Source organism: Mustela putorius, unplaced genomic scaffold (assembly GCF_011764305.1).
Source record: "Mustela putorius furo isolate JIRA1106 unplaced genomic scaffold, ASM1176430v1.1 tig00537227_pilon_pilon_pilon, whole genome shotgun sequence".
NCBI classification, from domain to species: Eukaryota; Metazoa; Chordata; class Mammalia; order Carnivora; family Mustelidae; genus Mustela; species Mustela putorius.
Genome location: NW_025422368.1, coordinates 9,187,501 through 9,211,596, shown reverse-complemented (window position 1 = coordinate 9,211,596; position 24,096 = coordinate 9,187,501). Strand labels below are relative to the sequence as shown.

The following is a 24,096-nucleotide window of genomic DNA, read 5'->3' as shown; positions in this document are numbered from 1 at the left end:
CGGAACTTGATCCCAGGACCCTGAGATCATGACCTGAGCCAAAGGCAGCAGCTTAACCCACTGAGCCACCCAGGCGCCCCCTGAAGCTCATTTTTATTTTATTTATTTGTTTTTTTTTAAAGATTTTATTTATTTATTTGACAGAGAGAGATCACAGTAGACAGAGAGGCAGGCAGAGAGAGAGAGAGGGAAGCAGGCTCCCCGCTGAGCAGGGAGCCCCATGTGGGACTCGATCCCAGGACCCTGAGATCACTACCCGAACCAAAGGCAGCGGCTTAACCCACTGAGCCACCCAGGTGCCCCTGAAGCTCATTTTTAAATAGAGTCTGTATCTTAAAACTCTCTTGGTTGTAATCCTCTGTTACCATATAGGAGCCTTGTTGATGTGGTGGTAAGGTATTGTAGATGAGAAGCATTCTATTATCTCATGATTAAATCTAACTTGTTTTAGTGGGCTGAATCTAAGGGCTGTGACTTTAAGAAGAGTTTTTTTTTAGATTTTATTAATTTATTTGACAGAGAGCAAGAGACAGATCACAAGTAGACAGAGAGGCAGGCAGAGAGAGAGAGAGAGAGAGGAGGAAGCAGGCTCCCCGCTGAGCAGAGAGCCCGAAGTGGGGCTGATCCCAGAACCCCGAGACCATAACCCAAGCTGAAGGCAGAGACCCAACCCACTGAGCCACCCAGGTGCCCCAAGAAGAGTTTCTTTTATTTTCTTTATTTTTCTCCCCTTATGTGAGACAGGGAATCTGGAGGGCTCAAGTTATCGAATTCTCCTTCCCCTAGTCCAGATAAGGCTTTAGTAATTTTCCTTGAGGGAAGGCCCTTGGTAAGGAGAAAAGAACACTCTGGGCATATTTAAAATTGACTGCCTTCACTCTCCCAATGCTAGAAAGCCCTAAGTTTTTCTCCAGTCTTTACCTTGGGACCCTGGTAAAATGCCTGGAAGTAAAACTCACAAAAGCGTGGGCAGTGGCAAAGCCCTACCCCCGCCCCCAACCCCAGTCAGAGTTTTTATCTCCCAAGAAAACCCATACTAGACCTCCCATCAATTCATCGATCTCTGCTTAAGTATTCCTACCGGTTACTGACTCTGGAGTTATTTGTAATTCTCTACATTCGACTATCTCCAGTGTTTCAGGGAGGCAGTTTGCCTTGTGACCTCAGTTCTCTGCTGGATTTAGGAAGAATTGGTAATTTTCAGTTCAACTTTTTTCTTGTTCTGAGGATGGCAGTGACAACTTCTAAGGTCATATATCTGAGCAAAAACTTGGAAGATACTTTTCCTTATATTTATTCTTGTTTTTATATCATCAGCATGATGTGGACTATTAGTTTATAATTGAAATATGAAATATGTAAATATATGTGATTATGTTTTGTGTTTGATCCTTGTTTAAGAAATGGGACCCAAAAAATTCTCTATAATAAAAAAATACCCATGAACTGCTCTTTTAATTCTGTGCATTTAAGAGGAAAGGATTCAGTGACTCTGGTAAGCCAAGAATTTACATTCATTGTTTTTAGTACTGTTTCTTGTCCACAGTGTTCTTTGAATAAGCAAGGTAGGGATAAAAGGGACATTTGAGAGGGACCTCCAACTTATCTTTAATCATAGTGTCTCTGCCTTTTACTTTATGTATAAAGACTCTAAGTCCTATTTTGTTTGAAAAAATGGTTCTGCTGCTATGAAAGACAATTGAAAGCCACTTTTGTTTGTTTGTTTTTGGTTGGTTTTTGAAGAATTTATTTATTTATTTGTCAGAGAACGAGCCCAAGCAGGGGAAGCAGCAGGCAGAGCAGGCAGAGGGAGAAAAAAGCTCCCCACTGAGCAGGGAGCCCAGTGCGGGACTCAATCCCAGGACCCTGGGATCATGACCTGAACCAAAGGCAGACACCCAGCTGACCGAGCCACCCAGGTGTCCCTGAAAGCCACTTTTTAAGAATACATCATTTCTCATTGATATCTGGCTAATAACTATTATAGAAAAGACAAAAATTATTTTCCTTTGGGAAAAATATAATCTATATCATGTTTATATTTAGAGTTATATCATTAGAGAGTCAAACAGAATTTAGAAGAACTCAGGAAACGTTTCCAATGTGGAAGCTGTTCTCTGTAGAAACTGGGGACTTTTATTTGCTCTAATAAATTTTATATTCCCTGGACCACCTAGGAATCTCCTCAAGTGATGCTGAGGTTCAAGCTACTGGGTTCCTACTGAACTTTTTGTAGTTGTAGTTCCTCCTAAAGATTCTAACATAAGGTTTCCTTACTCCTACTATATAATCCTTAAAGATACTTTTGCATCAGGATGAGATTTGAATAATCATTCGTCTCATGGGAAATAACAGAGAACAACAGGAAACATCAGCCTCACTGTATGTGACCAGTGAATGAAAACTAGAATTTGTATTCTCTGTAAAGGTGCTTTTACTTCTTACAGAAGTATCATCCAGAATCCGTGGTAAATCTTTAATTTCTTCTAGTTATTGAAATTTCAGATAGTCAGTTTAAGGAGTTAAATGAAAAAAATTAAAATATTTAACAAAAACTGATGGCAATTTTGATTTAAGGTAAAACATTTTGGCTTAAGGTAAAGAAGTTTCTAAAGATTAGTTGAGCATGATATATAATTATCTTGAAGGATTTGGAAATACTTGATATAGAGTAAGATATCCAGAGTAGAAATTTATAATTCATGATACATCAGTGAATGCTTAATTCTAGTTAAATTGCCAGTTTATGTTGAAATGAATTCAGTAATTAGATTACTTGACCGTTTGGAATTCATTTTATAGCATCTTCTGTCTAAATTTTGTGGCCATAAGACCAGAAGGTATCTTCAGAGGGTTGATGTTTTGCATCCTGGAGTTTTTATCCTGTTAGCACAATATCTGGCACATAAAGGGCTTTTAATTAATATTTGTTGAGCAAGTTAAGTTAAAGAAGTTTGGCTTGATTTTATAGTCAACAGTGCTTTGCTGACCTAGCCTGTTGGCATCTTATTTTTTCAACTGAAGGTAACAGCTCGTCACCTTGCAATTCCTACATTTATAAAAGATTTTACATGAAAGCTATAGAATCAATCGATATTTTGTTAATATTATTATACTTAAAGTTTGAACTAATAAGCCTTAATAAATGTAAGATAAATTTTATGTAATACCTTTAAGTAGCATTAGCTTGAGGTATATTCCTTGGGCCTTAACTACTGATGCATAAAAATGTATTATTAGGAAAATCTCTAATTCCTTCCACAGCTGATGGTAGAACTTTCTATTTTACTTCATTCTTCCAAACACTGGATACCAAAGAGTATTTAAAGATGGTACCCAGGGGCACCTGGGTGGCTCAGTGGGTTAAAGCCTCTGCCTTCGGCTCAGGTCATGATCCCAGAGTCCTGGGATTGAGCCCCGCATCAGGCTCTGTGCTCAGCAGGGAGCCTGCTTCCTCCTTCTCTCTCTGCCTGCCTCTCTGCCTACTTGTAATCTCTGCCTGTCAAATAAATAAATAAAATCTTAAAAACAAGTAAGTGAATAAAGATGGTACCCAAAACCAAAAGTGTGTGTACATATATATATATATATATATATATATATATATATGTGTGTGTGTATCTATATATAGATATATATACTTACCTTTTTTTTTTACATATTCCTACCTAGTCACTGTTATACATATATATATACACATATATGCATAGTTATACACATATATATACCATATGTATGAAATTTGCCAAATAGTGTTGAAGGTCTTTTTAGAATTACTTAAACTATTGGGGAATAGAATTTACTAAGGTGAGAATCTAGCCTGCATTTTACTAATAGCCTTATTCCTTAGAAATTATTCACAGAATAAGAAAATTATGTACCAATGCTAGCCTCTTAAACCTACTGTACTTTCAGAATTTGCCAGTATTAAAAATAAGAAAAAATTTATAGCATCATAGATACTGGATGTAAAAATATACTTCAGTTTTTATGTAGGTATAAACTTATGCATATTATCCAAGTAAACAATCATGTATTATAGTAAGTAGAAAAAAGTTAGGTCTTTGGACATATCTGGTCTCAAATCCCAGCTTTTGCCACATAGTTGTATGCTCTGGAAAGTTACTCCTTTGAAAGCTTGTTTTCCTTAGCAGTAAAGTGGGGATAATTATACCTTTAACAACGAGCCATCATAGAAATCAGAGAAGATGTTGTTTGTGAATATACGAAATGCAGAGTAAGAAAGAAGCAAAAGGAAGAAGTTCAGGTCAGAAGGTACTTTATGCTGTGAGTAGCTTTGTCAGGAAGAGTGTGAAGTGATATACAGCCATATCTTTCAAGGAGTCCGTGTGAGTATCCAGCCTCAAATTCATTTGTACAGATTTCATTTATTTGCCTTATTTGTCTCATTAAAAACAGACAAGTACACACATCATCATTCATTCATTTTTATTTTATCTCCAAGCTTATGTTTAATTAAGTATAACATATTTATTGAAATGCCTAAATTGTGCATATGTACTTCTATACTACTTTCATATGTGATTAAAATTTTGGTGGAGGGTACAGATTTTGAAAGCATATTTATTTAAACAAGATTCCTGAGAATATATTTCCTACTTTGGTGTATAAAATGTATGACTGCTTCACAGACCAGTAGGTTAGTAGGAGCTGGGGCTAGAGGATCAAATAGCAAAAACAGAAACCCTTTCCTCTATTAATTATTATTACTACTACTACTATTTATATTATAATATTAATTATTAGAAGGGAAGGTGATAGGGCCAAAGACATTTAGTTTTGACTATCTTCCATCCAATTTCCTTTCCTATATTTGAGATAATTTCCCATAATTTTAGTCTTACTAGAAGGCAGGACATATCTCTTTCTACAAAAGCCCCAAAAAAGGGGGAAAAGCCAAATACTTGCTTACTCTCCCATTGCTTTTAGCAGCTAAACCAATCATTAGTTGCCCTTACCTGTGGCTTTGAATCTAGACCGATGATGGCAGACGGAGGGCTGGAGCAGCGCAGTATGTAGTTTTGCGAGGGCACCAGTACTGGTTGGGGCTGTCCAGTTGGCACTTGTAATTTTTAGTCCCAGGTTAAGGCAGTAAAATAATTTCTTTTAATAATGAACTTAGTTGTCTTTTTGTTTTGTTTTTATATTTTGGACTTCTACAATTGGATATGTGATAAAATTTGGGTAAGCCTGCCAGCATCATTGTTGGCTTGGGCTTTTCCCCCCAGATTTTATCAGCTCGTTACTAAATCTCATTTGAATATAAAATAATGCATACCCTTGTTATCTCTTTGGCCAGACAATGTTATCTGTGTAAAGCAATTAGATGTCAGGGGTTGAGGTAAAAGTTAATTGTTCTAAATTAACAATATAGCTTTTTCAAAATCTGTCTTTGCAGTGTAGGTTTTTCTGATGTATAGTACTGTCATTTAGGTGCCTTTATTAACATTTAAATGCACATCTTCTAAACTAGAATTTTCCTAATAAAAAACCTATATCCCATGTGTTTTAAGTCAAATTAAATGGTTTTACAGCAGGAGGGCAAGTAAGAGGAACATGGAATCCTTTTCTGTCATTAGAGAAAAACAGCCTGCCATGAACCTCAGCAACTTAAGAAAACTTTAATTGAAAATCTCTGAACTAAAGTGCTATTTTCAGCCCTTTTATTTATATTTTAAAAACAAAGGAAACAATCATAGCTTTATAGCCATAGATGTTTGTTTCTAAACTGTTCTTTTAAATGTGGTGAATTATTAAAATATGTGTTATTCATATGTATAACCTGCATCGATTGCAGACTTTTAAATAATAAAATCTTTAAGGTAGTAGGAAGAGTATGCTTTGTTTACTTCATTTATTCATGTGTTTATGATGCATAAGAAATTGATTGGTGGTAGGAAAAGTGGTAGTAATAACCGTTGTATAATGGCTTTATTTTCAAGTGGAAAGTGTTGTCGCCTTAAGCAGCTGCTTAGAGTACGTAGAATCCACAAACTTGCATCTAGTAGCCTTATGCAAATATTTGTTCAGTTGAAACAAACAGCTGAAAGAAAAGGGAATTTGATGAAGGAAATTTAAATAAAGGAGTAAAGGCTAATCCTGAACTTTAGCTATAGCTATTTATGTAAAGATCAGGGGAGTAGCCATTATAAATTGTATTGATGATGTATTTGAAAATAATATGTACCTTTGAAAGATGGCCAATGATGAAAAAAAATTCTCAGATATAGTTACTGTAATAAATGCACTAAATATTGGTTAAAGAAAAACAGCCTGCCATGAACCTCAGCAACTTAAGAAAACTTTAATTGAAAATCTCTGAAACTAAATCTCTGAACAATATCTATTAATATCAATTTATAATGATATTGATAGATATTGTAAATCTATTTACTATCTTTTGTGACAGTAAATGAGATCAAAGGAAAAGTGTTGTTTCTGTTGTTTTTATTTGGAGTAGCGTATATATTATTACACTTAGATATAGGGTTCAGTAGAAAGGAAAAGACAGAAGATGCAAAAGAGGAGGTAGTTTATGAAGGTTTGTAACAGATTCCAGGATATACAAGAAGGAATTAACTCTGGAAATAGTGACTACTTAAGGTCCAAGAGTAGGGGGAACTATGAGTAATGACAGAAAATTTAATACAGAGGAAAAGGAAGTTAAGGCAGCTCTAATAGAATAAACTTAAATTCTTTCAGGAATAAGCCTTTTTTTTTTTTCAGACACTTAACCAATATGGCAATATCCTTAAATTTACAGACTCAAACTATATGGGGAAGACAAACTCTGAAACAACCAGATTGAAATTTAGTGTTTAACAAAAGGTGAAAAAGTTGGGAGCAGTTTTGTAGGGAATGTTTTCAGGAGCAGAAATTAATAGAGTAAGTTGTAATGATGAGAATCACTTGATAATCGGGAGCATTAACTTGGAGGTGAACTAAACTTTATTTACCAAGGCTTGGCAACTTTGGAATAGTTATTGGAAGTGTCCGGGTAGAGATTAGTAGGATAGACAAGGTGAAAAGACAGTAGATTACTAGACGGACCACTACTGCTGTTACTACTACTAATGATCATGATAATAGCTCTCATTTATCGTTGGCCTGATATTTGCTAAATGGCTTTACATGTATCAAATTTAAGCCTCTTGACCACCCTGAAAGATAGATTACCAGTAAATAAAATGAGTTCCAGAAATGTTATTTGTCCAGTGCTTCCACCTGTGGTTGTGCTTCCACACCCCTGGAGGGGAGGGATGTGCTATTCATGTTAGAGATGTCAGAGAATGTATTTTTATTACAGTGGTTTTTTAGCAGGTAAAAGTATCTTAGTGAAGGCATTCTTTTAATTGTACATATAGCCATATTGTGGCAACCAAATTTTATGAGTAACAGTCCCCGTTTTGTGTAAAAACAAACACACACGGCAGAGGGTACAGCTTAAAGGAAATATATGAAAATGTTAACAGTCTGGGCAATTAAATCACAGGGAATTTTTATTTTCATTTAGATAGACTTGAGGGGCGCCTGGGTGGCTCAGTGGTTAAAGCCTCTGCCTTTGGCTCAGGTCATGATCTCAGGGTCCTGGGATCGAGTTCCGCATCGGGCTCTCTGCTCAGCAGGGAGCCTGCCTCCTCCTCCTCTCTCTCTCTCTGCCTGCCTCTCTGCCTACTTGTGATCTGTCTGTCAAATAAATTAAAAAAAAAAAAAAAAAGTTTAGATACCCTTGAATTTTTCTGGTTTCTTTAAATGAACATGTTGTTTATTTTAGGTGGCTGGGATAGGTTATTGATGGAAAGGTAGTAGTAAGGAAAATTGTTCTAGACACACTAGTATACAGTGGTGGCATCCCAGCTTATCTCTTCCCCTATCCCATTCCCAAAAAATCAGTAACATTCTATAAACTCATTATCTGTTTTGCACTGGAATTGCATTTAAGCTTTAAAAATCCAGATTTTCGGGGCGCCTGGGTGGCTCAGTGGGTTAAGCCACTGCCTTCGGCTCAGGTCATGATCTCAGAGTCCTGGGATCGAGTCCCACATCGGGCTCTCTGCTCAGCAGGGAGCCTGCTTCCTCCTCTCTCTCTCTCTGCCTGCCTCTCTGCCTACTTGTGATCTCTCTCTGTCAAACAAATAAATAAAATCTTTTAAAAAAAAAATCCAGATTTTCCATTTAATGTATTTGGAAGCTGATCATTGCAACCAGCTCCATTCTTAGTTATACTAGTAATTGTACTTTCACCAGTCAATGAATGGTTTGTATGACTTGAGTAGTTAGATAAATAGTAAACAGACTTAGGATAGAGGGGACAGGTAGTAGATAAGAGGGAAATAATAGACTCTGTGCAGGGCAGGTGAAGTGATGAACACTTGAAAATCCCTGTGATCTTAAAACCGTACATATACAGCTTCATAAGTTTAGTAATTTGATTTAAAGAAGCACTAATTTTATCTCTTTTTGGTCTCTAGTAAATTCATCAATTTTGTGTGTTGTAAATAAACTTGATTCATTTAATGTACTATGAAATATTTTAGAATCAGGTATCATTTTGACCAGTACTGGTAGTAGTACATTTGGGTTTTGGTGTGTGTACAAACAGCTTTACCTTTTAATTAATAATTAATTGTGACAATTATTAGAGCTCCAGCCATATTTATTTCGTATTAATGAAAAGCATTGTTTGTACTAAAAATTAAAAGAGATTCCAAAACTAAAAGTATAATTTTAATTACACAGTAAACACTTTTTTTTTTACATCCCCATGACTTACTTTATAACTAAAAGTTTGTATCTTTTCCCTTTACCCCTTTGTCCACTCACCATCCCCCACCTGATAACCACCAGTCTCTTTATCTATGAGCTTGTGGGGGGGTTTTTTTGGTTTACTTTTTTTTAGATTCTACATATAAGTGAGATTATATGGTATTTGTCTTTCTCTGACTTATTTCACTTGGCATAATACCCTCTGTGTCCATCCATGATGTTGCAAATGGCAAGATTTTATTCTTTTTTATAGCTGAGTAATCCATTATATATGTGTATACCACAACTTTTTTATCCATTCATCTATCAGTGGACACTGAGTGAGGTTGCTTTCATGTCTTAGCTTTTGTAAATAATGCAGCAGTTAATATAGGGATGTATATATCTTTTATAATTAGTGTTTTCATTTTCTTCAGATAAATACCCAGAAGTAGATTCATTGGATCATATGGTAGTTCTAGTTTTAATTTCTTGAGGAACCTCCATACTATTCTCCACAGTGGCTGTACCAGTGTGCATTCCAAACAACAGTGCACAAATGTTCCCTTTTCTCTGCATCTTCACCAACACTTGTTACTTTCTTGGGTTTTTTTGTTTTTGTTTTTGTTTTTGTTTTCAATACTAGCCATTCTGACAGGTGTGAGATGATATCTTATTGTTTGGATTTCCATTCCCCCTGATGATGAGTGGCATTGAGCATCTTTTCATGTATCTGTTGGCTATCTGTATGTCTTTTTTAGAAAAAGTATCTATTCAGATTCTCTGCTATTTTTTAATTGAGTTGCTTATTATTTGCTATTGAGTTGCATGAGTTCTTTATGTATTTTGGATATTAATCCCATGCTAGATACATGATTTTTAAATACTTTCTCCCATTCAGTAGGTTACCTTTTCCTTTTGTTGATGGTTTCCTTTGTTGTGCAGAAGCTTTTAGTTTGATATAGTCCCACTTGTTTATTTTTGCTTTTGTTGCCTTTACTTTCAAATCAAATCCAAAAAAATCATTGCCAAGACTAATAGCAAAGAGCTTACCACCTGTGTTTTCTCTTGAGAGTTTTAGAGTTTCAGGTCATACACTCAAGTCTTTTATCCATTTTGAGTTAATATTTGTATATGGTATAGGATAGTTGTTCAGTTCATTCTTTTGCATGTGTCCGTTGAGTTTTCCCAAAACCATTTTTTGAAGAGACTTCCTTTCCCCTTTCCCCAACATATATTTCTGGCTCCTCTGTTATAAATTAATCAATCATATATGTGTGGATTTATTTCTGGGCTCTGTACTGTTCCACTGATCTGTGTGTCTCTTTATGCCAATACCATACTGTTTTAATTACTTTGGCTTTGTAATATTATTTGAAATCAGGCAGCATGATGCTTCTGGGTTTATTGTTTTTAAGAAGATTCTTCGGCTATTCTGAATCTTTTGCATTTCCATATAAACTTTAAGATTGTTCTTTTTCTGCAAAAAAATGCCATTCGAATTTGGATAGGGATTGTATTGAATCTGTAGATTACTTTGGGTAGTTTAGACATTTTAACATTATTAAATTTTCCAAGCCCTGACAGCTTCACAATAAACTTTTGGTATGTATTTGTATAAGAATATATTTGAATGGTATAATGATTCTTGACATTGTCTTTTATAATTCAGTATTCAATTACTCTTGATTAAAATTTATTTTAAAATTTCTATCATATATACTGCACACCAAGAACTTGTTTAAATACAGACATACTTTTATGATATCCATTAAAATAATCAAGTCCTAAAAGAGCTATGCCATAAACTTTAAAGATACTGATTATGCAAATATTTGAGTTGCTATTTAGTAATTGAAGCCTTTTACTGTCTGGATTCCAGTATTCTCTTTCATTGCCATATATTTTAATTAATAAGGGAAAATAGTATCTGACTTTCTTTAGGTTGTATCCTTGCCATATACCTGCTCAGACATTTGTACGTTGTTAAGCCCCCAGGTATGAGTAGGGTATGATGTTAGAGAAACGAGGGCTGTGGATTCTTCAACAGGACAAACAAAATATGAATTCAGCTAAAAAGCCAGACTTACCAGAATTTATAGCATTTAGTGTCCGATCTAATATTCTAGAGTTTTTATATGTAACATGAGGTCTTGTACATGCTTAAGCAGCTTCTAAAAGTATAAGAGAATATGGTATTTTTTTTGTAAAATAGTTTTCTCTTGTGTTTTAAAATGACACATGATTTACTTTCAAGAGATTCTTATCTGACTTTCATTGAAGGTAGGGAATTGAGAATGAAACATAATAGACTTAAATTACCAAAAGTCTTCAGTATAGTTGAATAATTTGACTTTGAAATATAAAGAGAAGTTTTCAAAATAATTTCAAAATATTCCTTGAAATGAATGTGAGCTTTGCCTATATTATTATGCCTAGTATTTCTGTATATTGATCTGGGGCTTTTGTATTAAGAGAGCAAGTCTGATTTAAATTCTGATTTAAAGAATATATGCAAATGCCAGAAAATTTCTACTACTTTTGTTCTTTTTAGGTGGTTTCAGACACCCTCACAGGTTTTCTACCATGCAGCAACTGAACATGGAGGCAAAGATGTATATCCAGGGCAGTGTCTTTGGGAAGGTTGTGAACCTTTTCAGCGACAGAGGTTTTCTTTTATTACCCACTTACAGGTACATTTTCTTCATACTATTTGGTCAGTAACTCACCTGGTTGCATTAAAGATCTTGATACATATTCTTTTACCTCTTTCTCAAAAAGGATAAGCACTGTTCAAAAGATGCCCTGCTTGCAGGATTAAAACAAGATGAACCAGGACAAGTGGGAAGTCAAAAATCTTCTACCAAGTAAGAACCATGAGTTTACTTCCCATTGCACATACAAAAAGAAAAGTCAAGAAACTAGGCAAAACATAGTACCAGTGAAAGACAGCTTAGCATATTGGGTGACCAGAGACCTAGGTTCTAGTTGAGCTCTACTGTTAACCAGTTATGAGACCCTATTCCTACTGCCTAAATTCTCTGAGCACTTTTCATTCTGGCTAGACCACATAGTCTGTTAGGACTTTGTAGCTATATTTTGATTCTAATCTGTATACAAGTCATTAGAAGTGATGACAGATGATATTTGAGAAATGCTTTGTAAATCGTAAATGTATATATGGTTCTTTGTTCTTTGAGAGAGTAATTGAGTATGTATTTGATAATGGCGAAGATATTTCTTCCTACAACCAGTCCTCTGAGGGCAGGCCAGGGTTTCGTATGATGATTGTATACATATCACATTTACTATATGGTTGTTCATTTACCTGTTATTTCATGAGCCCCATACTTATAAGGCATGTAGTTCAAGCTCTAGCTGGGTGTAGATTCCTATAAAAGCCTTATTGGATTTACCCAGTATTTATCTCCTACTGTGTCTAACTGAGACCTTTAGTTGTAGAGTCTGTAACATAAGTAATATGTTTAACTCTGAAAATGTGAAGATATATTAATTTGTCCCCATTTATTGAGATATGGCTGTGTACTTGGCATTGTGCCAGAGATACAGAATTCTAAGAACAGGATCTAGTCTTCAGATCTTCACAGAACTGAAATTCTGGAAGAAGAACTAGAAGTATGGGAACACAAGCTGTTCACACACTTCATTCATTCCATTATTATTCAGTGAGCATCCACTGTGTGCTAGACACTAAAGTGTGGTATGAGGTATATGTGACCAATGTAGATTTTGCCATTCAGTGTCTAGAGATCAAATGAGAGATAGAAGTAATTCTTACTATCTAGTATGATCATTACTAAAATGAGAAGATGCTCAGGACACTGTAAGAGCCCATGTAAACCAACCTAGGAGACCACGGAAGGCTGATAGAAAATGCATCCAAACTGTGACTCAAAGAGTGAGGAGTAATTAGCTGAGAGTCTCATAAGCCATAGTTATGAGTTTGGATTGTATCCTAAAGGCAGGGGAAAGTCATTTTTCTTCCAAGTATATTTTTCTATAATTTCCACGTACTTAATTTGTATGTATTATGTAGTGTATAAGAATATGTTGGAATATATTTGGTTTTGCTTAAATTTGAAGGAAAAGATACTTGGGATATCAGTTACAATCAGTCAAAAATCTTTGTCACTTATACCTGACATCCAATAACAGTTGTATCTATATATAGATATTATCTGTAGACGTATATCTAGATATGGATGTGAACTGGTTCACAATTTTAAGATTGCGTTACATTCAGAATTAGTTTACTTATATTTAAAAGTGCCAGAAATCACCCTACATTCCAAAACCTGAAGCACAGAGGGGCAAGTGGGAATTTCCGAAGTCACTCGGGTAGTCGGCGCGCCAGACTACATTTCCTCATGTGCGACTCACAGCTCTTCCTGCCATTGCCTCACGAGAATGCAATGGATATTGATTGTTTTCTCCTTGACCAAGGAAATCTGGCATAATTTGAATCTTTTATATAAAATCTGTCTCTGCATTCCCTCCATTCTGTATCTTTCATAAAAGACAGTAGAAATACACTGAAAGGATTGATTGGTATTATCAAATATTGATGACAAATACAATGATGTAACAAAGTAATAGTTTGAAATACAGTGGTTAACATAATTTCTTGTTACTGTTATGTTAGGTTATCTTTTTCTGGATAACCTATCCCTATATCAACACATTCTTTGTTAATACTATTTTACTCTCAGATACTGTTCAGCAAAAATAACTTGCAACTCAAGTTGTAGACTGTTTTCTTCTTTGTTAAAATCTTCGCATTACATTCAAGGATGTGAACTTCACAGCTTTGATACCTTGTTGTATTGATTTTGATTGCATGTTTACTGGCACAGTAACTTTAAAGATGAACTGCACCGGAACAGCTGTTGTTTGCTTTAAAATGGTTAGATTTGAAATAAGACTAGCAGCTTCACCTTGATACTAAGAGCCCCTTGCCTAGCCTGACACAAAGTAAACATTAATGCTGGGTCATGGGAGCTTTGATTTATCCTGTATCCAGTTTCAAAGTAACCACCCTAGGCTGCTGGCAGGTTTGTCATCCTTGTCAGTCTGTCTGTAACATTGTGTTAACAGTCTCTTTCTCTCTCTCCTCAACTTAGGCAGCCTGCTGTAGGGGGCACAAGCTCAACTCCTAGAGCACAGAAGGCCATTGTGAATCATCCCAGTGCTGCCCTGATGGCTCTTAGGAGAGGATCAAGAAACCTTGTCTTTCGAGATTTTACAGTAAGCAAGCCTTGAAAGCCTTACCTGTAAAGGTGTGAGCACTGTATGATTTAGATCTTTATTCTTTTCTTTTCCTTTCTTTTTAAGGATGAAAAAGAGGGACCAATAACTAAACACATCCGACTAACAGCTGCCTTAATATTAAAAAATATTGGTAAATATTCAGAATGTGGTCGCAGGTGAGTAATCTGTTTTCCATAGCCTGAGTGAATTTAGATTATTTTACTTTTACATGCAAGTTAATAAGATTAGATATCTGTATTTTTATTTACTGTTTTTCTCAACAATTTTGTGAATATGTCCAAAAGCTTATGCCAAGGTCAGGCCATCGTGATCTCTTAAAAGCCAAAAAAGTCGAAGTTGAAACAGCCGAAAGGTGATCTTTTAATTTGTTTTATTAGGTTAATTTTCTTGCTGACCAAAGCATTTAGAGCAAAGAGAAGATTTACTAAAGAGAAACCTTAGAAGTTTATGAGGGAGGGGGAATGAATTGGGAAATGAACATGTGTCATTTGAATTGTGTGGCGTTAGGATGGAATTTAATTTGGTGGTTGGCATTTTCCTGAAGCCATCAGAGTCACAGATATTGCTAAGATTCACTCTAATGTTCTGAAGTTTAAAACTGACTTTCTGGGGCTCCTGGGTGGCTCAGTTGCTTAAGTGTCCAATTCTTGATCTCAGCTCAGGTCTTGATCTCAGAGTTGGGAGTTCAAACCGCATGTTTGGCTCCCAAAAAAACAAACATACTTTTTAATGGACTTAAGCAAGAAAAACTTGCGATTTTATAGATTGGTAGAAAGTAGAAACAGTAACTCTAATCCTTGAGAGAGCAAATGCGGAAAGTTCTGTTGATGCCTTTTGGACTTGATCTCCCTTGGAGATTGTCTCTAATTTTCTAGTATTCCTTCGACATCTTCAACTGACTCACCTTGGGCTCTTTTGTCAAGAAATTATCTTCTGAGAGTGGGCAGCTAGAAAGATGCAGAAGAGGTGGAAAAGCATTTGGAGAGGGGGTGCAGGAAGCCTGTCTCTCCTGGGCCTCCCTGACTCTGGGAACCCACACTGTTGACCTAGGGCTTGATTCTGTTTGCAAGAGAATAGCCCTCAGAGATCTGTCTATGAAGAATGATATTTGCTCCCACAACTTGTCTTGGGGCACCTGAGTGGCTCAGTTGTTAAGCATCTGGCTTTGGCTCAGGTCATGGTCCCAGGGTCCTGGGATCGGGCCCGAATCGGGCTACCTGCCCAGCTGGAAGCCTGCCTCTCCCACTTCCCCTGCTTGTGTTCCTTCTCTCTCTGTATCTCTGTCAAATAAAAAAATAAAAATAAAAATCTAAAAAAAAGGAAAAAGAAATTATATTCTGAGACATCCTGCCTTCTGGCTACTGACTTTCTCTCTGCATTTTTCTCCTCAGACATGTTAGTAGTCCCATCTCCCAGATGTATCCTGCATCTAACTTATTTCTCCTCCCTCACCCCCACTTGTACCTTGCCTTCTTAGTTCTTTTATGTTTCTTGCAGTAACTTTCCAGCTGAATTCTCCCACCATGAAAACAGTGGTACCAATTACAAAAGGAAAGGGAGGAAAAAAAAACACAACAAATTTGAGTATATCAAACTTCTGTAAATTAAAGATGAATAAAACTGAAAACTAAAGTTTAAACAACAGTATTTGCAATGCAAAATTTACTATTTTTAGTGTATCCTGTGTTCTCACAGGTGAATAAGAAAAATTCTTAACATTCAAATAGAAAGATGAGCAAAGCTTTTCAGAAAGAAAGAAATATGAAGGAAGAAATAATGAAGAAATATGAAATATACAAGAACACCAGCTTCTTCTTTCCTCATTCATAACATGGTTTCTTACTGCCTTTCTCACTGTGCTTTCCTCTCTACCCTCCTTGTGCTTCATAGTGTACATTTCAGTTTTAGCCCAGAGAAGCCACATACAGATTCCTAATCAAGTTAGATTCTTTCAGGGCACCTGGGTGGCTCAGTGGGTTAAGCCTCTGCCTTCGGCTCAGGTCATGATCTCAGGGTCCTGGGATCGAGTCCCGCATCGGGCTCTCTGCTCAGCAGGGGAGCCTGCTTCCCTCTCTCTCTCTGCCTGGCTCTCTGCCTACTTGTGATCTCTCTCCTTCTCTCTGTCAAAAAAATAAGTAAAATATTTAAAAAAAAAAAGTTAGACTCTTTCAGGTCACACTTTTGTACCTTTGGTTCCAACATTCACACTATTCTCCCTGCCTAGAAGGCTGTTCTCCCTGTGATGCTGGCCTGGTGAATATCTGGAAACCCTTTGTGATTCAGCTCAGATAGAAGCTTTTGTGTGCTGCCTCCTGTGCTGTGTTCCCTTCCCCATCGAGTTCATTCTTCTCTATTTTGTGACCTGTCTGGTAACATTTTTTTTTGGACATTCTCAATATTTTATTGTTTTTCTAAATTTAAATTCAAGTTAGTTAACATATCGTGTAGTATCAGTTTCAGGAGTAGAATTTAGTGATTCATCACTTACATCTAACACCCAATGCTCATCCCAACAAATACCCTCCTTAATACCCATCCCCCATTTAGCCCATCCCTGACCTCCCTTCCAGCAATCCTCAGTTTGTTCTCTACAGTTAGGAAGAGTTAGGAGTCTCTTATGGTTTGCCTCCCTCTCTGTTTTTATCTTATTTTTCCTTCATTTCCACTACGTTCATCTGTTTTGTTTCTGAAATTCCACTTATGAGTGAAATCCTACAGTATTTGTTTCTCTGACTTACCTCGCTTAGCATGATACACTCCAGCTCCATCCACGTCATTGCAAATGGCAAGATTTCTGAGTTAATATTCCATTGTGACCACATCTTCTTTATCCATTCATCAGCCGATGGACATTTGGGCTTCTTCCGTTATTTGGCTATTGTTGGTAGTGCTGCACGTGCCCCTTCGAATCAACATTTTGTATCCCTTAGATAAATACCTAATAGTGTAATTGCTCGGTCATAGAGTAGCTCTATTTTTAACTTTTTGAAGAACTTCCACACTGTTTTCCATAGTGGCTGCACCAGTCTGCATTCCCACGAAAAGTGCAAAAGTGTTCCCCTTTCTCCGCATCCTCACCGACATCTGTTGTTTTCTGAGTTATTAATTGCAACCATTCAGACATGTGTGAGGTAGTGTCTCATTGTGGTTTTCATTTGTATTTCTCTGATGCCGAGTGATGTTAGCATTTTTTCATGTATCTGTTCGCCATGTTTATGTCTTCTTTGGAGAAGTGTCTATTTTTTTTTTTTAAAGATTTTATTTATTTATTTGACAGAGAGAGTTCACAGTAGACAGATAGGCAGGCAGAGAGAGAGAGGGAAGCAGGCTCCCTGCTGAGCAGAGATCCCGATGCGGGACTCGATCCCAGGATACTGAGATCATGACCTGAGCCGAAGGCAGCGGCTTAACCCACTGAGCCACCCAGGCACCCAGAAGTGTCTATTTTTGTCCTCTGTCCATTTTGTAACTAGATTATTGATTTTAGGAGTGTTGATTTTGATGAGTTCTTTAAAGATTCTGGATACTAGACCTTTATCCAGTATGTCATTTGCAAATACCTTCTTCCATGCTTGGTTGCCTTTTAGTTTTGTTGATTGTTTCCTTCACTGTGCAGAAGCTATTTATCTTGATAAGGTCCCACCAGTATTTCATTTTTGCTTTGTTTCCCTGGCCTCTGGAGATGTGTCTAGTAAGAAGTTGCTCCAGCCACAGTCATAGAGTTAGCTGCCCTTTTTCTTCCATGGGATTTTGATGGTTTCCTGTCTTATAGTTAGGTCTTTCATCCACTTGGAGTTTATTTTTGAGTGTGGTGTAAGAAAGTGGTGCAGTTTCATTCTTCTGCATGTGGCTGTCCATTGTTCCCAACATCATTCGTTGAAGAGATATAACATTAATTTTATGTTTAGTAAATGGTTTTAGGGGTACCTGGATGGCTCAGTCAGTTAGGTGTCCAAATCTTGGTTTTGGCTTAGGTCATGATCTAATGGGTTGTGGGATCAAGCCCCACGTCAGGCTCTGCACTCAGCTGTGAGTCTGCTTGGGATTCTCTCCATCTGCCCCTCCTTTCACTCATACACAGGCTCGCTCACTTGCTCTCTTGCTCTGTTGAATAAGTAAATAATCTTTGAAGTGGTTTTTATATGGATTTTTTCTTCCGCTAACCTATGTGTAGACTTTCTCTGTGTAATCTTTGTAGCCTGAACACCTAGCACAGTACTTAATATGTAGTAGATAATCTCTACTTTCTCTTCATCCTTGAGATTCAACTCTGGGGTTACCTCTTCCTTACCTGACGTCTTCCTCACTAGCCTGCCTCTGACCTAGAGCGCCAGAGGTACTCTCTGTCACCTCACGTATTCCATATCGCCATGCTAGGTGGTGAGATCTTGGACAGTAGGGATTGAATGTTGATTTTCATTTTTATGTCCTCAGTGCCTTGCATATTGTTTGGAATGTACAGGAATTCAGTAAGTGATTGATTGATAGGCGGAAGGAAAGAAGTGTCACAAATTCACTCTTTTCTAGGGTTCTGATCTGGAATTTGTGTAAGTAATTGGAATTCTAAAAGTAATTTTATAACTTTTTCTTAGCACTTTTGCCTCACATTCAAACTGTAGCAGAGCCACTTGGGCTAGATATAATTATTGAGCCAGAAGTTTTTGTTTTATTGCTTTTGTTTTGTTATTGATTTTGTTATTTTATATTTAAACCTTCCAAATGTCTTCTGGCATCTTCAGTTATTATGATCTTAGAATAGCAGAATCGAAAGAATGAAAACAATCCATTAAATTCTTACCATTCATCCTCCCAGTGAAGGTTGAACTGTAGAACTTCATTCAGACATCTCCAGTGATGTGGAGTTTTGCTTAGCAAGAATACTGACAGAATCTGGCAAAACATGTGTGAAGAAGAGAGTGTAGGAAATTAGCTGCAAAAGACAATTCCCTGTTGAGATTTCTCATCTGAGAGTAGAATAAAGAACAGGGTATGATTTTTTTTTTTTTTTAGACTGAAGCCTACTCTGTTAGCAATAAGAAAATTGCACGTTGATCAGAAGATATGTGGAAATTTACCTTCATTTTTGTAGTATAGTGTACTGAACCAAATGAAATGTCAGCATATTTAAAATTTGGAATTCAGAATCTGATTCTTTGAATAATGTAAAATGGTTAAATCCAGTTTATCTCCATTCTGATTAAGTCTGAGCTCTGAAGAATTATAATATATTTATCCTTTTGAATTATATGCCTTTTATCAAATTAATACTTGGGTACTATTTAAAAATCAGACGAGATCGGGCGCGTTCAGGGTGGTATGGCCGTAGACCTATTTAAAAATCAAATGGTACTTTTCCGTACAAGATAATGGACAGTCTGAAAAATAAATTAAGAGAATAATTCCATTTACAGTATATCAACCTTGGGAATTCCTTCAATATTGAATCCCTTTTCCTTGAATCTGAACTATTTCCTTTACTTGATTTTTTTTCCTCCTCATACTAAAGCATATATCCTCTAGTAATTTTAAAACCCCACATATCTGAAAATGTCTTTATTTTTACTCCTGATAGTTTGGCTAGATTTAGAATTCTAGACCAAAAAGTCTTCTTTTGTTTGTTTGTTTGAAGTCTGTGAGGGCATTGCTCTTAAGGTCTCCCAGCATGCAGCTTTGCTTTTAAGAAGTCTGTAACATCCTGGTTCCCTTTCCTGTATTTGTGATCTATTTCTCCCCTATTAGGATCTTTTTTTCTTACCTTACTTTCTGCTATCCTGAAGTTTTATGATGATGTGTCTTGGTGTAGGTGTTCTGTTGTGATCATTCAAATGGGCATTTTATTTCAGTGGATCCTTTTTTAGTCAGAAGATTCAAGTCCTTCCATAATGGGAATTTTTCATGAAAAAAAATTTTTTTTTAATTCTCTGTCAACCATTGTTTCTACTCCCCATTTCTCGAACTTCTGTTTTTTGGATGTTAGACCCTCATAGATTGATCCTCTAATTTTCTTTTCTCTCTTGGTTTTCATTTTGTCTGTTTAATATATTTCCTGGAAATTTCTTTGACTTTATCATCAAATCTGTTGAGCTTTTACTTAGGCTCTCCTTGCATTTCTAAGAGATCTTTCTGAGTGCCAGTTGTTGCCATTTTATTAAACCCTGTTCTTCTGCTCCCTGTAAGTATAGTTCTGTTTCCTCTAAATTCCTCAAATGAGCATTTGGAACTCATTTTCTATATTAAGAATGAAGTACCAGCAAGCTGGTTAGAAGCTTTGAGGGCATGATCTTCACTTGCCACTGGTGATGGCCATTTTGACCCTGAATGAACCAATTTGTTTATTAGAAGTCCTTCAAATGCCAGTCTCTGGAGAGACATTATTTCTCCAGGGAAAAATCTCTGATTTTCTTGCCTTTAGAGGTAGACAGTTTGGAGGAGGGTCAATCCCTTGCTATAGAAACAGAATGGGAGAGGGGACCAGGAGGACCTCACTGTGTTAAGTATGTTACTTTCACCCAGTCCTGTTTTTTGTCTGATTGATTCCTCACCCCCAGGCTTCACTGTGTCTTTGTTTCATTGGTCCTGTGCCTGGCCTTTCTGGTTTAATTTCTTCTGAAAATTTTCTTTAACTCATTTTGACACTATTTTGAGAGGGAATGGAGAAAAATCTGCATTTAAACTGCTAATTTGTGTCTTAAATTGTTTTCACTAATGCTTACAAATTATATTTCATTATCTATTAAGTGTATTAGAGTGACACAATGTTCATCCTTTATTAAACATATCAAAAAAAACCTTGAAATTTGAAATTGAAAGAATACAATTTTATACACCAAAACAGGCATATTTTGTTTATCTGGTGAGTGCTTATTTTTTAAAACCTCCAGAAGTAAAAGATATTAACTTATATCAAAAATGGAATTGTTATGGGGTGCCTGGATGCCCCATTGGTGGAGTGTGCAACTCTTGATCTCAGGGTTGTACGTTTGAGCCCCATGTTGAGTGTAGAGATTACTAAAGAAAAAGTAAAATCTTAAAAAAAAATTGTTACTTTAGAATCATCCTGATGATTTAAATTTAGTTTTTTAGTTTTATCCATATGACATGAAAATAAAAGAATACATTTTATCATGTGGAAAAATTATTGTAATTGGTGAAATTTTTCCAACTGAAAGATTTTTTCTAGTCAAATGTTAATTAATTATAGAGGGAAAATAACATGATCCCACCTTATCATTTTTTTTAGTATTGAAGTATAATTTATGTAGTGTTAGTTTTAGATGTACAATGTAGTGACTGAACAGCTCTACTATACATTACTCAGTGCTCATCAATATAAGTGTACTTCTAATCCCCTTAACTATTTTACCCATCCCTAACCTAACCCACTTCCCTGCTGGCAACCACTAGTTTGTTCTCTGTATTTAAGAGTCTCTTTTTTGGTCTACTTAGCATTATATCCTCTGGGTCCATCCATATTCTTCAAGATGGCAAGATTTCATTCTTTTTGATGGCTGAGTAATATGCTAATATGTGTGGGCATATGCATATGCTCACACTACATCTTTGTGATCCATTCATCTGTGGATGGGCAGTAGTTTCTTCCATATCTTGGCTATTAGAAATAAAGCAGTAATAAACATAGGGGTGGGTGCATGTACCTTTGTTTTCTTTTCCCGAAGAAAATTCTAGAAATTGCATAGTTCATTTAAAAATTCGTTTAATAAATTTTTGAAGTAAATCATACCTAAAATATTAAAAAACAAGTGTAAATCCCAGTGAATTACCATGGAGTAAACCACCACATAACCAACGATTCAAGTTCAGAAATAGAGGAATACCAGTACCACAGAGCCCCTCTGATTCCCCACCTGTAATTTATCCCATTTTCCTCAGTGGGACCACGACTCTGATGGTACACCACAGAATTTTGCCTGATATAAGTAGAATCATATGGTGTACTTTCTTTTGTACTAGCTTTTTTATTCAGCATTGTTTGTGAGACTCAGTGTGTTCCATGTAGCAATACTTTGTTCATGTTATTGCAGTATAGAATTCTGTTCTAAGAATATACTCAAATTTGTTTTTTCCATTCTACTTTTGGTAGGCATAATGATGGTTTTCGGTTTGGAGCTATTAAGAATAATGGTGCTATGAGCTTCATATACATGTTTTTGGCCATATCTGTATATGTTCTATTGAGCCTTTATAAAGGATTGGTGATTCATAGTGTATCACAACTTGAGTGCATAATGCCAGACAATTCCAAAGAGGTTTTATGAATTTATACTCCCTCCAGCGATGTATGAGAGTCACAGTTGCTCCACATATTTGCCAATGCTTGGTATTATAATTTTAAAATTTTTTAGTTTTAGCCATTTTGGGGAGTATATGTACAGTATGGAAACTACATAAAAGCAGATATCAAAATAACCAAAAAACATGAAAGATGCTCAATTCCTTAGTCTTTAATCTCCTTTTTTAAAAAAGATTAATTTATTATTTGAGAGAGGACATGAGTGGGAGGGACGGAAGGAGGGGGAGAGAGCCTCTGAAGCAGACTTCACACTGAGTGCGGGACTGGTTGCTGGGCTCGATCTCATGACCCTGAGATCATGACCTGAGCCTGAAAAAACCAGGAGTGGATACCTGACCGACTATGCCACCCAAGGGCCCCAATCTCCTTTTTTTTTTTTTTTTCTAAACAGTTGTTTCACTTCTTCTTTTGCTTTCATATGGCAAAAATGGTGCAATCCCCATGTGTTCAATTTTGGCTTTGAGTTTCTGTGTCTTTTCCCATAAATTGTTTCCCTACAATGTTCATTCAAAATTTAGAAGTCAAGCTGCTTCCTCTTTAGTTCCTTTTACCCAGGGTAATTTTAATGAAGGCACTCCAGTTCTTGGGTAATCTCATGCTGGTTGATTTTTTTTCTAACATTTAAAAATGTAAAAGTTTTCACTTATATGGTAAACTTGACATAATTTTGCAGTGAATACCTACACATACCATCATCTAGCTTTTACCATTGACATTTTACTACACTTTTCTTATCATATAACTATTTCATCTTTCCATTTCAGGCTGATTTTTACCACTTTTCTCCTCACCCCTCAGCATCACTCTGTTTTTTGTGGGTTCGTTTTGTTTTGCTGGACAGTGCTCACTTTTATAATCTCTCTTTATATACATAGCCACGTCAATATTGTAATTTTAGGGGTAGAAAATTTCTCTTTTAAGCTTATAAATTAAAAAGAAATAGCTGTTTTTAGGGGTAATGTCTCCTTCAAGTGATAAGCTTCACTTAATGAAGGGAAAGAAACTTGAATCATCTCTAGAATATAATTTTTCATATAAAAATGTCTTAAAAGCAACCATCTTAGGGGCACCTGGGTGGCTCAATCGATTAAGCATCTGACTCTTGGTTTCTGGTCAGGTCATGATCTCATGGGTTGTGGGATTGAGGCCTGCATCAGGCTCCATGCTCAGGAGGGACTCTGCTTGAAGATCCTCTGCTTCTGTCCCTCCCACACACATGTGCTCCCAGTCTCTCTCTCTCTCTCTAATAAATCTTAAAAAAAAAAAAAAAAAAAAAAAAAACATCTTATTTCTCTCCAGCTCTTTTCTGACGTCTGAATTTTTATTTAATTTTGCCTTATTGTGGCAAGGACACAACATGAGATCTTCCTCATAACAAATTATTAAGTGTATCACATGTTATGGTTGACTGTAGGTACAGTGTAGCACACTGCTTCTCTCAAGCTTCTTCATCTTGCTTAACTGAAACTTTATGACCATTGATCCTCATTTCCTTCTCCCTACCCCCAGCCCCTGGTAAATTCAATTTCACTCTTTGAGTCTATAAATTTGACTACTCTAGAAACACGATCTGAATTTTCTAGAAGCATGAATTAAGCTTGTTACAGAATTATGTCTGGCAATCTTCCCATATTTAGAAATGTGCCACGGAGAAAAGTCAAATACTCAGATGGTCTTCCCTAATTCTGCTACTGCTGTTTAGCTAGAAAATCATTTCAGTTTGGGGTGCC

The 24,096-nt window shown here is 36.3% G+C and overlaps 1 protein-coding gene across 1 annotated transcript in view; it reads left to right on the top strand.

Moving 5' to 3' along the window:
* The window catches only part of ARID2 (AT-rich interaction domain 2), a 165,402-nt gene that overhangs the window by 137,844 nt on the left and 3,462 nt on the right, over window positions 1-24,096 (top strand). The window contains exons 17-20 of the mRNA XM_045073343.1: window positions 11,321-11,459; window positions 11,548-11,633; window positions 13,908-14,031; window positions 14,119-14,210. Coding sequence (XP_044929278.1) covers window positions 11,321-11,459; window positions 11,548-11,633; window positions 13,908-14,031; window positions 14,119-14,210 — 441 coding nt within the window. The remainder of the gene's footprint in view (window positions 1-11,320; window positions 11,460-11,547; window positions 11,634-13,907; window positions 14,032-14,118; window positions 14,211-24,096) is intronic.